Source organism: Stegostoma tigrinum, chromosome 4 (assembly GCF_030684315.1).
Source record: "Stegostoma tigrinum isolate sSteTig4 chromosome 4, sSteTig4.hap1, whole genome shotgun sequence".
Classification (NCBI taxonomy): domain Eukaryota; kingdom Metazoa; phylum Chordata; class Chondrichthyes; order Orectolobiformes; family Stegostomatidae; genus Stegostoma; species Stegostoma tigrinum.
Window position 1 is genome coordinate 38596228 of NC_081357.1, and position 15614 is coordinate 38611841.

Here is a 15614-nt window from a genome sequence, read left to right on the forward strand (position 1 = left end):
CACTATTTGTCATGGTAGAATTTGAACACATGTCCCCAGAATATCAGTTTGGTGCTGGATTATTCAGGAGACATTAATATGAAAATGAGGTGGAGTAATGGTAAAGGCACCAAGTGGTAGTAAGTGGTCTAGCAAATTGTCAGAACTACATTGAACAAAAGGTAATAAAACTTCGCTAGCAGATCCTATATCCAACAACAAATTAAATTTATTTGCATTTATTTTCAGTGCTCTTTCTTTACTCCCCAGAAACATTTTCTTTGTGTAATAATTTCCTTTTCATTAAGCCTCTATTGCATCAATACTTGTTAAGGATGGAGCAAGAGCAATTTTTTGTTTGAAGTAAAGATGAATAAGTGATCTCCCATATGTCTGTGAATAATTTCACTTTTGCAGGCAATGTGAGTTTTTGATTTACACTATTTACAAAGTAACAGTAAAAGTTATTACTGTAACTTTATGCATATGACATATGCAGTGCTGTTGTAAGCTACCAAAAATGTTTGAAATGCACAGGGACAATCATGGCAAAGTACAGTCGAATTTTTTGCGATCAAAGTAGAAATTAATTAGGTTATACAGGGTTGAAATATGGTACAATTAAATTTTTAACTTAAAAGTTCTTAAAGTAAATATCGTAGAAATTCAACTGCACTTCTGTAAGAAGATTAAATGTAGTTTTAAGTTTTTTTTAAAAAACGTCCATTCCTCAGGTGTGCCAGAATCAGCAGTAGCAGAAAAATAACCTTATCAATATGGTGAAAATCTTGTAAAGTAGTAGTATTTAAGCGCTTATTTCTTTTTGGGTGATAGACTTCATTGAAATATTGAAACTGAATGAACACGAAAAGTAAATTACATCTGTTAATAAGGCAGGAGGATTTATATAGTATTGTAGTGAAATAAAATCTCATATTCAAGTCAAATACACATTTATTGCTTTCATTTTGCCAGCTTGCCACCTGTCATGGTTAAACTCCATGAACATGAAAATATTTTCTTTTAAACCATGAAGGATCATGTACACTGCAGCTTAAGTATTACTTTTGCTTGCCCATTCCCCCAACACATCTTTTACACAGTGACACTGCTTTCAAGTGGTTATGTTTAATTTGCCAAGTTATCCATTAGAAGTAACAGATGTTTTACTTGCTAGACCCAAAATCACACCAGCTTTGACAAGGGTACAGAAAAGTCAGCAGTTCCATTCTCAATTGTGCAAATGCATACAAATCATGCACGACCAACACTGTCCAATCACACAGCTACAATAAAGGCCTTCAAGCTTATGCACAAATCTCATGCTGTTTCAAATAATGCACATATTGGGCAGAGAATACACCTAAAAATTAAATCTAGCAGATTGCATTGTGTTCAAATTGACTAGTGACTCAGTATAAGTTCAAACCTTCAACTGTACGTCAATAAAAAAATTGCTTAAGATGTTTCTTTCTGATTCATGCACAGAATTATTTTGTAACAGTTTTCTCATTAGAAGTTAGCACTACAAAACCAATGCAAATATTTGAGCTGCACTAGAACAATAACATCTCAACTTACAATAGTTAGCAGGGATGGATCCAATTGCAATCCAAGTCTGTTGGGGGCTTTCATTCATAACTTGCACCCCCTATTTTCACCACTGCCAAGTATAAACAGCAACCATGCTGGTCGTCATGTTAAGACCTACCACCTCAAGTCTATCCACAGATTTGACTACCAGCTTAGCTGGAGACAGACCTAAAATGAAGATGACAAATTTAGTACTCGTGGCCATTGATTGATTTTTTTTTAAGAAAACGATGGGGGAAAGAACAATGTGATGTTGCCAGTGGCCTTGGATCGGCTGTGTAAAAGGAAGTACTGACTTTCTGGAGGTGGAATGTTTCTGGGTAAGAAATTGAATCTTCCTCATTTCTGACATTACAAGTCTGTAAATGACTGTTTAAATTAATTTCATGTGGGTCACGTACTGCAATATTCCAAAATCAGCAAACACTGCTGAAATTAATAAACTAATATTAAATTAATATTTCATGTGGGTCATGTACTGCAGTACTCCAAAATCAGCAAATACTGCTGAACCTCAGTAGATTTAGAGTTTAAATGTCATCATAAGCGAGTCTACAATAGTGTCATTGTAGGATCATTATGATATTGCTTCCCACTTGCCTTTAATCAGACTTCAGTTAAGGCAACTGTTTACTTGCTTCTCAGCCACCATCATTCCTTTGAATACCAAAACAGTTGATTAATTCTCCTCTTTGTGGACAAGGTACTTGATCTTCACATCTCCCTGTGACAATCCCGACTAAATTTATTAATGAAGCTTGTTTGTTCTCTATCTATTTCATCTATTCAATGTGTTACAACTTACACACAAAAAAAAACACGCAGGCAAGGCCCAAAAATAACAGATCAAATGTTCCTCTCATTCGTACTTTAAAAAAATGTAGTTGCTCATTGAAATAATTTCGATTTTAATAACAGCTTGCTTTCTAATTGACTCCAAATCGGGGCTTTAGCTTCTGCTCCACAAAACATTTATTCATTTTTCATGAAAGAATTCTTTGCCAGCAATTTAGCATGGCTGCATTCAAAAGTATGCACAGTCCTCTGAAAGTACATGTGTGGAGTGGGTAGTGGGGGAGAAAACAAAAATCAATGTCTGATAGGGAATTAATAATATAAAATTCAAATTTAGTGTGCCAGTGAAAAAGGTTGAAAGGACATGTATTCCAGTTAAAACAACGCCCTAAACAGCACTCCGACGGACAAACATAATAGCAGATCTGGAGAAACAACCAATTCTTTGCTCCTCTACTCTTGAAAATTCAGCCTTTTCAAAATAAACACTAACCAAGCTAATTTCATAAACACTGTTATAGTTAACAGTTGATAATAGCTACAATAATCAGTGTTTACTCCATATTGGGGTTGCAATGGGCCCTTGTGGTGATCTATCAATCATAATAAACTCCTCAGGATTGTTACAGGCTCGATAGTAGATTAACAAGTCCTGGATAGCACGTTCTTCAATCTGAAAATAGAGGATAAAAATTATTTCATTTTAAAGTTGGGAAAATACATTACAATTCTTTCTAAACTCATATAGAGAAAACAATGGGGGCAACTATCTTTCCTATATTATTCACTAAAATACATGCATTTCACATGTATTCACTTAGTTGCTACATACCGAGAAAGGAAGTTGTTGACTTAGAACTTCAGTGTCACTGGGTCATATCATGACATGAACTTCAAATCACGCTGATGTACAGTAACTAGACCACAATGACTCTGCTGATTCCCTGGAGTACGTGTAAAGCAATGGCCGAATGGTGTTATCGTGAGACTACTAATTCAGAGACCCAGGTAACAGCAAATGGTGGAATAAGATGATGATGAAACTGATGTCGATGGTCAGAGACAACCATCTGGTTCACTCATGTCTTTTTGGCAAGACAACTGCCAAAAACTCGGTCAGGTCTACATAGGGTTCCTGAACCGCAACAATGTGGTTAACATCTAACTGTCCACTGGGAACTTAGGGGTAGGCAATAAAAGATATCCACATCGAGGGAGGGAGGGAGAAAAAAAGTGAGCACTAGAGGAAAACAATCCTTCAAGAGAAATTGGAGATAGGCGACAAAACACCAGTGTTGCCAGCAACGCAACACATCCCTTAGATGAATTTTTCTGTTTAAAAGGAATACAGAAACACCAGAAAACTAACGCTCCAGAGGTTGGCAACAGCTGAAAATGCTGAAACTGTACTCCCGGAGAGGACAAGTTTATGCACATGAAAACTGTAGTTACTTAAAAAGTATTGCACTACCACTATACAAGAGAGAGGAGAGCAGATGTTTATTGTTACTGCCATGCTCTTATAACTGCTGGAAAATGGAGTATGGAGGTTGTACGCACTGCCTTCGACTATCAGATCATTTTAGTTGCATACACATGTGCGTAAGTAAAATAAAGTTTCGGTAACAACTATTGACATGCAACAAAAACAGAAACTGGAGAAACTCAGTTGGTCCAGCAGAATCTGTGGGAAGTAAGCCCAGACTTGAAATGTTAACTTTGCTTTCTTCCCACAGATGCTGCCAGACCTACTGACTTTCTCCAGCAATTTCTGTTTTTACTACAAATCTCTAGCATCCATAGTTTTATTTTACTATTATCGTGCATTTGTTAGATAATTATGAACACAATGTGGAGCTCCCAGCAATACATCAACTTCCATATTTCAGCAACTGCGTATGACTCCCTCAGTAGACTGCTACATGTATGTCAAAATCCAAATGCTCAGCATGTGTGACATTTTGTTAGTGGTCAGTGGTGTTTCTTTGGCTACACTTATCTTGAAAACACAAGTCTTAGAAAGTACTTTTGATGTACGACAACTTAAAAAGGACAAATATGTTCCTGCTGAGAACGCAGAAGGATGAGGAATGGACCAGAGAAGTACAGGGCAAAAAAAAGTTCAAACATAATCATGACGTATCTACACAGGATAAACATGTCCCAGTGACAGAAGGGTCAAGGGCCAGAGAATAACAATTCACAACAAAAGGAGCAAAAAGTAACATAAAGACAACCCTTGTGGTGTAGAAAATGGTTAGATTTTGGAATACATCTCCTATAGCACAGACAGATTCAATTGTGGCTTTCAAAGAGGGTATATGCATACATTTGGAGTATCAAGAAAGCCAAGCTACAGGGAAAGAGCAGCACAGCAGGACTGTTGAAAACTAACAGACACACGCATTCAATAGTATTGTTCGACTCTCAAATTATTGTTCAGTTCTAGATAACTCCAAGTGCACAGCCAGCACTGGCACAAGATCAACAGTTGAACCATCTCCTTTTGTGCTGCACTAATCTAAGTTTCTAAGTGGTCTTTGCCTCAAAATGTACATTCAGACAAGTCTAATCTTTGTACAAGTTAGACAATAGTGCAGTGTGCTAATGAGGAACACAATTAAACCATCAAGTTAAATGTGGTTGTCATCGATGAAATCCTTTCTTCTGAATCTAAAGCATCAGTGACTTTGGTAAATACCCAAATGCAGTTAGTTAATTTTCCCAAAAACAGTTCTGAATCAGTTAGTGTACAGAACAATTCACAATTAGTGTTACCTGAATCAAAGCCAATGGTTTCTCTCTGCTCTTCACAAGTGCAGCTTCTTGCTTACGCTCCTCCTCCACTATTGCCGCAAAAGTGATTGGGGCCATTGCTGGAGGACTTCTAGCAACTGTCATTAACCAAGGGCTGTTGGAAATTAAAGATTTATAGTTAACATACATTGAAAGCAGTTAATGCGGCCTCTCGAAATCAGCTACTTTTTGTGGTGACTTCATTACGAGCTGCAAACCACGGATATAAGTGAATTTTCTGTTGTCCAGTTTTAATACAGTCAGAGGTGTAGAGGTTTACAGCCCAAAAACCCATCGGCCCAAGTTGACCATGCCGTCCAGTTTTCACAACTTAACTAGTCCCATTTGCTCGTTTGGTTCATATCCCTCCATTCTCATCCCATCCATGTGCTTGTTTAAATGTTTCTTAAATGACAAAATTGTACTCGCTTCCACCAGCTTCTGTGTGAAAAAATTGCCTCTGTAGACACTTTTGTATCATCCCCCCACTCACCTTAACCCTATGTTCCGTAGTTTTAGAATCCCCTATCCTGTTGCTAGAATTATAATAATGGCTTTACATTACAGAAGAAACTCAAAAAAGTAGGGTTAAAAATGTTCTCTTTAACAAGTTGGTTTCCAGCAGAAGGGTTACAAGTAGTTAACTGATTCTTAGAAGTTGAGAATCTAGCTGTGCAAGGCCCCTTGGGGAAGAGAGACCATACTATGCAAGAATCGTTCAATGAAATGAAATGAAATGTGATAAGGCTAGAATCTAAAGAGGCAATTACAATGGTATGAGGTGCAAGTTGACTATGATAATTTGGGGAACGTTACTTAAAAAAGGGATGACAGTGGATAGGCGATGGAATATATTTTTAAAAATGTACTTGGGGAGGGACTTGCAAACAGTGCTCATTCTGTTCTTTCACAAAATTAAAATGGGAAAGGTGGCCCTGCCATAGCTGACAAAGGAAATTAGGGACAGTATTAGATCCAAGGAAGAGGCACATGAACTGGCCTAAAAGAACAGCATATCTGAGGGCTGGCAACAGTTTCAATTTCAGTAAAAGAACAACAAACGAGTTGATTAAGAGGTTGAAAACAGACTATGAAAGAAGGCTCATGAGGAACAGACAACCTGATTGTAAAAGCTTCCATTAGGCATGTGAAGAGTAAAAGAGGTTATTGAAGACAAATGTAAATCCCTGACTATCAAAAACAAGGGTACAAAGATGGTAGACCAATTAAATATATCTTTAATTCCCAAAAGTGTTAGGAAATGCAGGGTCGAAAGACAGTGAGGAACTAAAGGAAGTCAGTAATGTGAGGAAATGATGCTAGTGAAATTTACAAGATTAAAGGCTAATATTTCCCAGAGCCCAAAAGCTGAGGCTCAGAGTACATAAGGACGTGGCCCTGGAAGAAGCTGCATTGGTGATCTTTCAAGATTCTAGAGACTCTGGAATAGCTCCTACAGATTGGAGTGCAGCTAATGTAACCTCACTATTTAAAAAAGACGACTGAGGGGAAACACACAATTGTAGACTTGATAACCTGACACAGTTAGTGGAGAAAATGCTAAAGATCATTATAGAAGATTTAATAACAGAGCAAATGGATTGAACAGTCGACATGGATTGAAGAAAAGGAAAATCACACTTGACAAATCCATTGGAATTGTGAGCATGTAACTAGTAGAGTTGATAAGGGGGATCTTGTTAACGTGGCTTATCAAATGACTTCTGAAAGGCCAAATAAGGTCCCACTAAGACATTGGCATGTAAAGTCATTGTGTATGGGATTGCAGCTAGCATACTGACATGGATAGAGAACTGGCTGACACAGAGGAACCAAAGAATAGCAGCCAGTGATGAGGGGAGTACCAAAGAGATGAGTGCTTGAGCCCCAGCTATTGACAAAATAGATTAATGATTTAGGTGAGAAACTAAATGCCAAATCTCCAAGACTGCAGACTATACAAAGCTGGATGGGGCTGAATTGTGAAGAGGTTGCAGAGATGCTTCCATGTGATTTGGACAAGTGAGTGGACTAATGCATGGTAAGTGAAGTATAATGTGAATACTTGTGAGGCTATCCACTCTGATGCTAAAAACAGGAAGACAGATTATTATTCAAATGGCCATGGGTTGGAAAAGTTGGAGGTGCAATGAGGCCTAGGTGCTTTTAGGTGACACCAGTCACTAAAAGGCAGGCAATGAAGGCGGCTAGTGGTAATGTTGGCCTTCATAACAAGGAGGATTTGAGTGCAGGAGCAGGGATGTCTTAGCTTTGCACAATTTCAGCTTGGTGAGACCACATCTGGAGTTGCGAGTGTTGCTTTGGTCTCCAAATCTGAGGGAGAATGGTCTGGCTAAGGACTCATTGCAATGAACGTTCACCAAAGAATCTTAAAATGGCAGGGCTGACATATGAAGTCAGACTGGATCAGTTTGGTTATAGGTAGTCAGATGTAGTTCTGGAGTTCTAAAGAGAACAAAGGGATGGGCGAAAGCGGGAACAGGGTACTCAGTAGAATGATCAACCATGATTGAACTGAAGGCTTGAAGCAGGCCCAAAAGGCCCATTCCTGTTTTCTACGACCATATGGGGGCTTCCAATTCTGGATGCCTATTCTAGGATTTTTAAAGGCTGAATTTATGGCTAGCCTGAAGCTCGGACAATGGGCTGACTAATAACCTGCAGAGAAGAACAACTTCTAAAATGTAGGAAAGGAAGAAGTCACAAAAAGGAGTCTGGTAGGATGAAACAGAACTATTTTGATACACACACAGACAATGTCCAAAACACAAAGTGATATTCAATTGTGAAAACATTTTTTTAAAATTTGCACAAAGATCATTCACACACAGCGCTTCTGATCAAAATGACTTGTCTCAAATCATTTTTCTTCAGAAAAGACACTGCTGCTGCCCAGTCCATGGAGAGAGAGGAGGCATCACTGTCACTCATTTTGTTCAAAATTAATCAGGAAGTAATCTTGGGGATTACATTGGGGAAACCAAGCGGAGGCTTGGGGACCGCTTTGCAGAACACCTCCGCTCAGTTCGCAACAAACAACTGCACCTCCCAGTCGCCAACCATTTCCACTCCCCCTCCCATTCTCTTGATGACATGTCCATCATGGGCCTCCTGCACTGCCACAATGATGCCACCCGAAGGTTGCAGGAACAGCAACTCATATTCCGCCTGGGAACCCTGCAGCCATATGGTATCAATGTGGACTTCACCAGTTTCAAAATCTCCCCTTCCCCCACTGCATCCCTAAACCAGCCCAGTTCATCCCCTCCCCCCACTGCACCACACAACCAGCCCAGCTCTTCCCCCCCACCCACTGCATCCCAAAACCAGTCCAACCTGTCTCTGCCTCCCTAACCGGTTCTTCCTCTCACCCATCCCTTCCTCCCACCCCCAGCCGCACCCCCAGCTACCTACTAACCTCATCCCACCTCCTTGACCTGTCCGTCTTCCCTGGACTGACCTATCCCCTCCCTACCTCCCCACCTACACCCTCTCCACCTATCTTCTTTGCTCTCCATCTTCGGTCCGCCTCCCCCTCTCTCCCTATTTATTCCAGTTCCCTCCCCCCATCCCCCTCTCTGATGAAGGGTCTAGGCCCGAAACGTCAGCTTTTGTGCTCCTGAGATGCTGCTTGGCCTGCTGTGTTCATCCAGCCTCCCATTTTATCATCTTGGATAGATTATTGGTATTTAAAGTTAATAAAACGTCAGGTCTGGATGAAATGCATCCAAGGATTTTGGAGGAAGTGAGTGGAGAAATTGCAAGATCACAGACTATAATCTTTCACCTACTCTGGACTCCAGGGAGATGCGAGATGACTGTACAATTACAAACATTACAGCTTTTTCAAGAAAGGTTTCCACGATAGTCGTAACAAATATAGAAACAATAACTTATTTAGAATTTTGGTCACATGGAAAAAGATGAGTTGATTAACAAGAGTCAGTCGGGATTTCTAATGGGGAAATTGCGTTTAATTAGGTTACTGAAGATTTTTGAACAGTTAACAGAAATGCTCAATGCACGTAACACTGTTGATGTGGTAGACATGGATTTCCAGAAATAAGTTCCAGACAACAGACTTGAGGAAAGTTAAAGGTCAGGGTATAAAAGGGAATGTAGCAAAGAGGATATAAAATTTTCTAAGCGATAAGAAACAGGGTAATGGTCAACAGATATTTTTGGGACCCTTGTTTTTCCTGATATATATCAAATGATATGATCTTGGTGTGCAGGGAACAGTTCCCAAAAGTTTGTAGATAACATAAAACTCAAAAGAATGTAAACTGTAAAGAAGTGGAACTTCAAAAAGAAGTTCCAGATCTGAGGAAGGATCACTTGACCCAGTTCTTTTGGTTTGAACTTCAAAAGGACATTTACAAGTTGGTGGAGTGGAAAATGAGGTTCAAATGAAGAGAAGTGTGAAGTGAAGCACTCTGGTAGGAATAACATGGAAAGCAATATTTTTTAAAAATGGGGTACAGGTGCAAGCGATCTGGGTGTATAATGTGCACAGATCATTGAAGGTAACAGGACAAGTACGGAAAACAATTAACAAAGCATGCAGTGTCCTCAGATTTATTAATAAGGGCATAGAGTACAAAAGTAAGGAGATGATGCTGAATATGTACAAGACATTTCTTAGACCTCAGCTAGAGTACTGTGCATAATTTTGGGCACATTACAGGAAAGGTGGGATTGCATTGGAGAGAGTGCAGAAGTGATTTACAAGCATGGGTCCAGGAATAAGAAAATTTAGTTATGGAGGATAGATTGAAGTAACTGGGGCTGTTTTCCTGAGACAAGATGGCTGAAAAGAGATTTGATAAAAGCTTTCAGAAGCATGAGCAGGCTGGATAGAGTAGATACCGAGAAGCTGTTGCTGTTCGTACAAAAAAAATGGTGCGTGTAGATTCAAATTGAGATATTCAGGAGGGTACTGCATGATTATTTGGATAAAAATAGTTTTTAACCGCATGAGGATAAAACAGAATATTGGCACCAGATAATGATGTTCGTTACATACTCACAGGAAATACTTGAACAGAAACATTAAAATACTTGACAAGCAACCTTAAAACAGATCAGATTCAGCACAGCTTCAAAATTGTGTTTCAGACAAATACAACAAACTGATCTCGAAACTGTACGACCTTGGTCTCGGCACTGCCCTCTGCAATTGGATCCTCAGCTTTCTCTCCCACAGACTACAAATCAGAGAATAAATAAGTGCTATTGTGGAGGAGGTGCAGTTAACACTGGAGCTCCCCTGCACCCCCCAAGGATGCAGCCTCAGTCCCTACAGTACTCCCTGTACACCCACAACTGTGTTGCTAGATTCCAAAACAACGCCATCTACAAGTTCACTGATGACACCGCCACAGTGGGACAGATATCTAAAAATGACAAGTCAAAATACAGAAGGGCATTACAGGGCTTGGTGACCTGGTGTAATGAAAACAACCACACTCTCGATGCCGTTAAAACGAAAAGAACTGATCAGCAACTTCAGAAAGAAAGGAGAACATGCCCCTATATACATCAACAGAACTGAGGGTGCGAGAGTGAAGAGTATCAAGTTCCATGGAATGACGATAACAGACAACCTGTCCTGGACTTCCCACGTAAACACGACAGTCAAGGAGGCACAACGCCTCTTCCTCCTTGGGCAGCTCAGGAAATATGGCACATCCATAAAGATCCATCACTAACTTCTACAGATGGACCATTGAAAGCACACTGTTAGGGTGCATATCAGCCTGGTGTAGCAACTGCTCTGCCAAGGACCATAAAGAAACTATGGGAAGTGGTGTGCACGGCCCAGACTGTTATGGAAGCCAACCTTTCAATAATGGCTCTATTTACATGACCCGCTACCACGGAAAGGTGGCTGACATCAAAGATCCATTGCACCCTGGTAATGATCTGCTACAACTCTTCCATGAGGCAGAAGATACAGAAGCCTGAACACACACACCAGCAGGTTCAGGAACAGCTTCTTTCTGACTGTTATCAGTCTGTTTAAACGGACTCTAGCCTCAAGCAATGTAACATGTACACCGCTAAGTCTTTTAGCTTGCTATGATCTACCTGTACTGCTTGTAAACAAAGCTTTTCATTGTATTTCATTTCATTAGACAATAAAATCAAATCAGATCCATCAGTCTAAGTATTTCTGCTTTTCTTAATTTTTTTGTCACAATTTCCCAACAACTTACCCAGACATCATTGATGAGCCAGACAAAAATTATAATGTACAGTGATTTCATCATATTGAAAGTGTGCTAATAGGCAAACTGATGTAAAATGTTCAGTGAACTTCATCTCAAGCACAGCATTAAATAATTCTGAAATTTTTATGCTGGAATAGCATTTTCAATAGCACTGAATTGGCAAGGTTAATGAGATTTAGGTGACAGATTTGTCCTTGGGAAGTATGCTGATGCAGGAGACAGCAACCCTGCCACTGAGCCAGAAATTTCAGGTTCAAGTCCAATTCCAATGAAGTGATGGCCAAAGAAGGGACATTCAAAATGCAACCAAACAGGTTCAATATCAATTTAGAAACCCTTCCATCTTCTCAAATCCTATCATCATCAGTTCATATAGACTCTGGGATTTGTATAATCCCATGTGCAAAAAGATTGGCATTTTCAGCAATTTTAGAAATAGGCCCATGGCATTTGCTCACCTTGCAAGCTTGACAGAAGGCGAGGACAACAAAGCTTTTTGGCAGGACAATCCTGATCTGATCACTGCTGGCTGTAAATGGCACAAGCTTGTAGCTGGGTCAAAGGCTACTTATTTTTAGACCCAAGAAGTACTTGTTCTACCATGAATTGTTTTGGAAAAAAAAAAATCCAAAAATTTGAACACATTAAGCAGATTACATCACAATAGTTACAGACTTTTGTCCCCCCACAGGACGCTTCCATTAATTCAAAGACAGACAGTCTACCACATAAGTGAGTAATGCTGTATGTAAATTTCAGTTACTGTGAGATCCAGGTACATTGCTGGTGCATCTAATTGATTGGGTGCTCTTCCCTTGGTTGTTCATTACATAGTAGAGATACACTAGCCACATTTGCAAAACCTAAATGCTATGTAAAATGTTTTTCTAAGATTGGATAGTATTTGATGAAGAATCCAGAGCGTGCTAACAAATACAACAACTGATCCATGATAATCAGCTCAATTCAATGTTGTTCATTTAAGCCTGTTAGAAACAATATCGTTACCTGCACATGAACACTTTCAGCAAATAAAAGGAATATGTTAAAGCCTTGTGCCTTTACAAATATTATAGAGCTTGGGAATTCAATTCGCTGCCCACTGTTTTCTCCAAACATCTTTGCCAAATAGCATCATGTTCTCCTTTAGTATAACTTGCGCTCATTCAAAATTTGGCATTCTTGTATTCATCCTGACTAATGCAAGACCAAAAGCTTCAGCAACATGTCTCTCTTTACCGTAATATTTGAGCTCTCCTCCCAAATTACTGATTAAAAATTTTTGATAACTTTTAGATCTACATTAAAAGTTTCCTAATATCAACATTCATAACTGACAGCAGGGGAAAGATGTACAAAGTGTTAATCAAATTATTTGAGTTCATAATAACTAGCTGAACTTAAAAGGATAGTATCTTATGAACAGTTAAGAGTTAACTGATAGATTTAGAAACTAAACTATAGAATGGTATATGGATGACGACGACACATGAACAACTTCATGAAAGTTTAATTGTAACCAATTTTTAATTAAATCTCACTGGAAAGCCAGTCATGTGCATTTTCCCTTAAAGCTGAATGAACATCCCCTCATTGTAAATAATAGTCAAAAAGAGGGACAGCATCTCTGTCACTTCAACACAACTTCAAGTAATAATGAGGTTGTTTCTCCTTCAAACAATCCAGCTGTATGCTGTACAATGGGAAGAGAAAACAACTTCTGCTCATTTTAATTGTGGGTGATTGGAGAGATAAAAATATTACTTTAAAATAAAGTTACATTGTATTTTCAGCACAAATCAATGGTACTCAAAACATATGCTCCAAACAAAATTAAAGGTCCAAAGACACTGTTTGAAATATTAAAATGGTAGGATAGCCAAAGCTTATTATAGAACAGAATCATAGAATCCCATACAGTGTGGAAACAGGCCCTTTGGCCCAACAAGTTCACACCGTCCCACCCAGACCCATCCCTCCTGCACATCTTTGGACTGAGGAAGAAAAGCAGAGCACCCAGAGGAAACGCCACACAGACACGGGGAGAACGCGGAAACGCCACACAGACACGGGGAGAACGCGGAAACGCCACACAGACACGGGGAGAACGCGGAAACGCCACACAGACACGGGGAGAACGCGGAAACGCCACACAGACACGGGGAGAACGCGGAAACGCCACACAGACAGTCGCCCGAGGGTAGAATTGAACCCGGGTCCCTGGTGCTGTGAGGCAGCAGTGCTAGCCACTGGGCCACTGTGCTCCCCTAATATCAAGTGAATACTTATAAATGCTTTACTCTGCACATTCAGGAGCAGAATGCCGAAAGGATCAGTGGTATAGTCAGCCAAAACTTAGCTTGAGAGGATATTTTTGGAATTAGAAGCACTAAGGAAGAAAACGACCTGATTATTAACGGATTTAAGTGCTGATCAAAGTACTTAATTTATTTAGCCAATCATTACAACGGTTTTTAAGTATCAGGATTTTATCATTCTTCACCTGGTAGGTTGTTCGTACTTGTCACTCGGCTCTTCTTTTTGTTTATAATTATTATCCAATGAGCATGATGGCGGGGAGTCACTTGCTTTCTCTGTTGACTTTTCTTCCATCAGTAGTTCACGGAAGGATTTGGGGGAAGCAAAATCATTGAAAGGAGTCGCCCTAAGTGAAAGTGTTCAGCATCAATTAACAAATCTATCACTAGAAGTGACAAACAAAAAGAACGAATTCCTCATGGTCTTACAAGAGAGGCAGAAAGTCTATATTACATAAGGCATTTTCCACTAAACTTTCAAACTCCACTTCCCAGTTGGAAGGCTTTACGCCAGAGATCCTCGCTAACTGACTCAAAGTGGCAAGCATACTTGCTGCAACTGACATGCAAACCCAGTTGGCAATAGAGTCTTAGAGATATACAGCATGGAAACAGACCCCTGCGGTCCAACTCATCCATGCTGACTAGATATCCTATATAAATCTAGTCCCATTTGCCAGCGTTTGGCCCATATCCCGCCAAAAAATTCCTACACATATAACCATACAGCTGCCTTTTAAAATGTTGTTATTGTACCAACCTCCACCACTTCCTCTGGCAGCTCATTCCACACACGCACCACCCTCTGCATGAAAAAGTTGCCCCTTCAGGCCCTTTTATATCTTTTGCCTCTCACCTTAAACCTACATCCTCTAGTTTTAGACTCCCCCACCCCTGGGAAAAGATCTTGCCTACTTACCCTATCCAAGGGCGTCATGACTTTATAAACTTCTACAAGGTCACCACTCAACCTTTGACTCTTCAGGGAAAACAGCCCAGCCTGTCCCTAAAGCTCAAACCCTCCAACCCTGGCAACATTTTGTAATCTTTTCGGAAACCTTTCTAGCTTCACAACATTCTTTCTATAGGAAATGATGATCATCTCAGGCAAGGGCATTGACCAAGTTTCTAAGCTTAACGTATCAGGAAATGGATCAAACCCTTTAAATGTGATAAAAATAAATGTATTTTACATTCTTTCCACTGCTAAGATGAGAACTTACCAAGCACTTCCTGTCTTTGATAGGGTTAATGGTGCAGGCAAATTTAACTTCATTGGTGTGGTGTCCAGTCTGCAAGTTGTGCTTGGTTCTTTAGTTGCCATTGCAATCATCTTCCTTTGCTTCTGAGAAAGCTTCACTCCATGGCATAACAACTTATTTCCACTGGGAAAACATTGCAGTTAAACAATCAAATAAGGGATAATAGGGACTGCAGATGCTGGAGAATCCAAGATAACAAAGTGTAGAGCTGGATGAACACAGCAGGCCAAGCAGCATCTCAGGAGCACAAAAGCTGACGTTTCAGGCCTAAACCCTTTTCTGATGAAGGGTCTAGGCCCGAAACCTCAGCTTTTGTGCTCCTAAAATGCTGCGTTCATCCAGCTCCACACTTTAAGAGATAACAATCAAATAAACCATTTTCACAAGGTTACATAGATTTTATAATGCAAATTTTACAGTGATATCAACAGGAATTAGCAGATAATCAGGAAAAATCCACATTCCTATATTTCAGCTAATCTAGAAATTAAAATGAATTCATCTGATGTTTACACATTTACAATTACTTAATAAAAAGTTCCAATATTTACTATACAAAATCTATTTTAAACATTTTTACTTATTTAATCTCTTAAGTTGTTCACATTCCATGAGAC

General features: G+C 39.6%; 1 protein-coding gene across 2 annotated transcripts in view; it reads right to left on the reverse strand.

Annotated features, from left to right (window-relative positions):
• Positions 1–915: 915 nt before the first annotated feature.
• The window catches only part of ibtk (inhibitor of Bruton agammaglobulinemia tyrosine kinase), a 120617-nt gene continuing 105918 nt past the window's right edge, over positions 916–15614 (reverse strand). For both annotated transcript variants that reach the window (XM_059645277.1, XM_059645276.1), the window contains 4 exons: positions 14959–15120; positions 13921–14082; positions 5146–5278; positions 916–3040 (listed from right to left, as the gene is read on the reverse strand). In XM_059645277.1, the coding sequence (XP_059501260.1) occupies positions 2915–3040; positions 5146–5278; positions 13921–14082; positions 14959–15120 (583 nt within the window). In that variant the 3' untranslated portion in view covers positions 916–2914. The remainder of the gene's footprint in view (positions 3041–5145; positions 5279–13920; positions 14083–14958; positions 15121–15614) is intronic.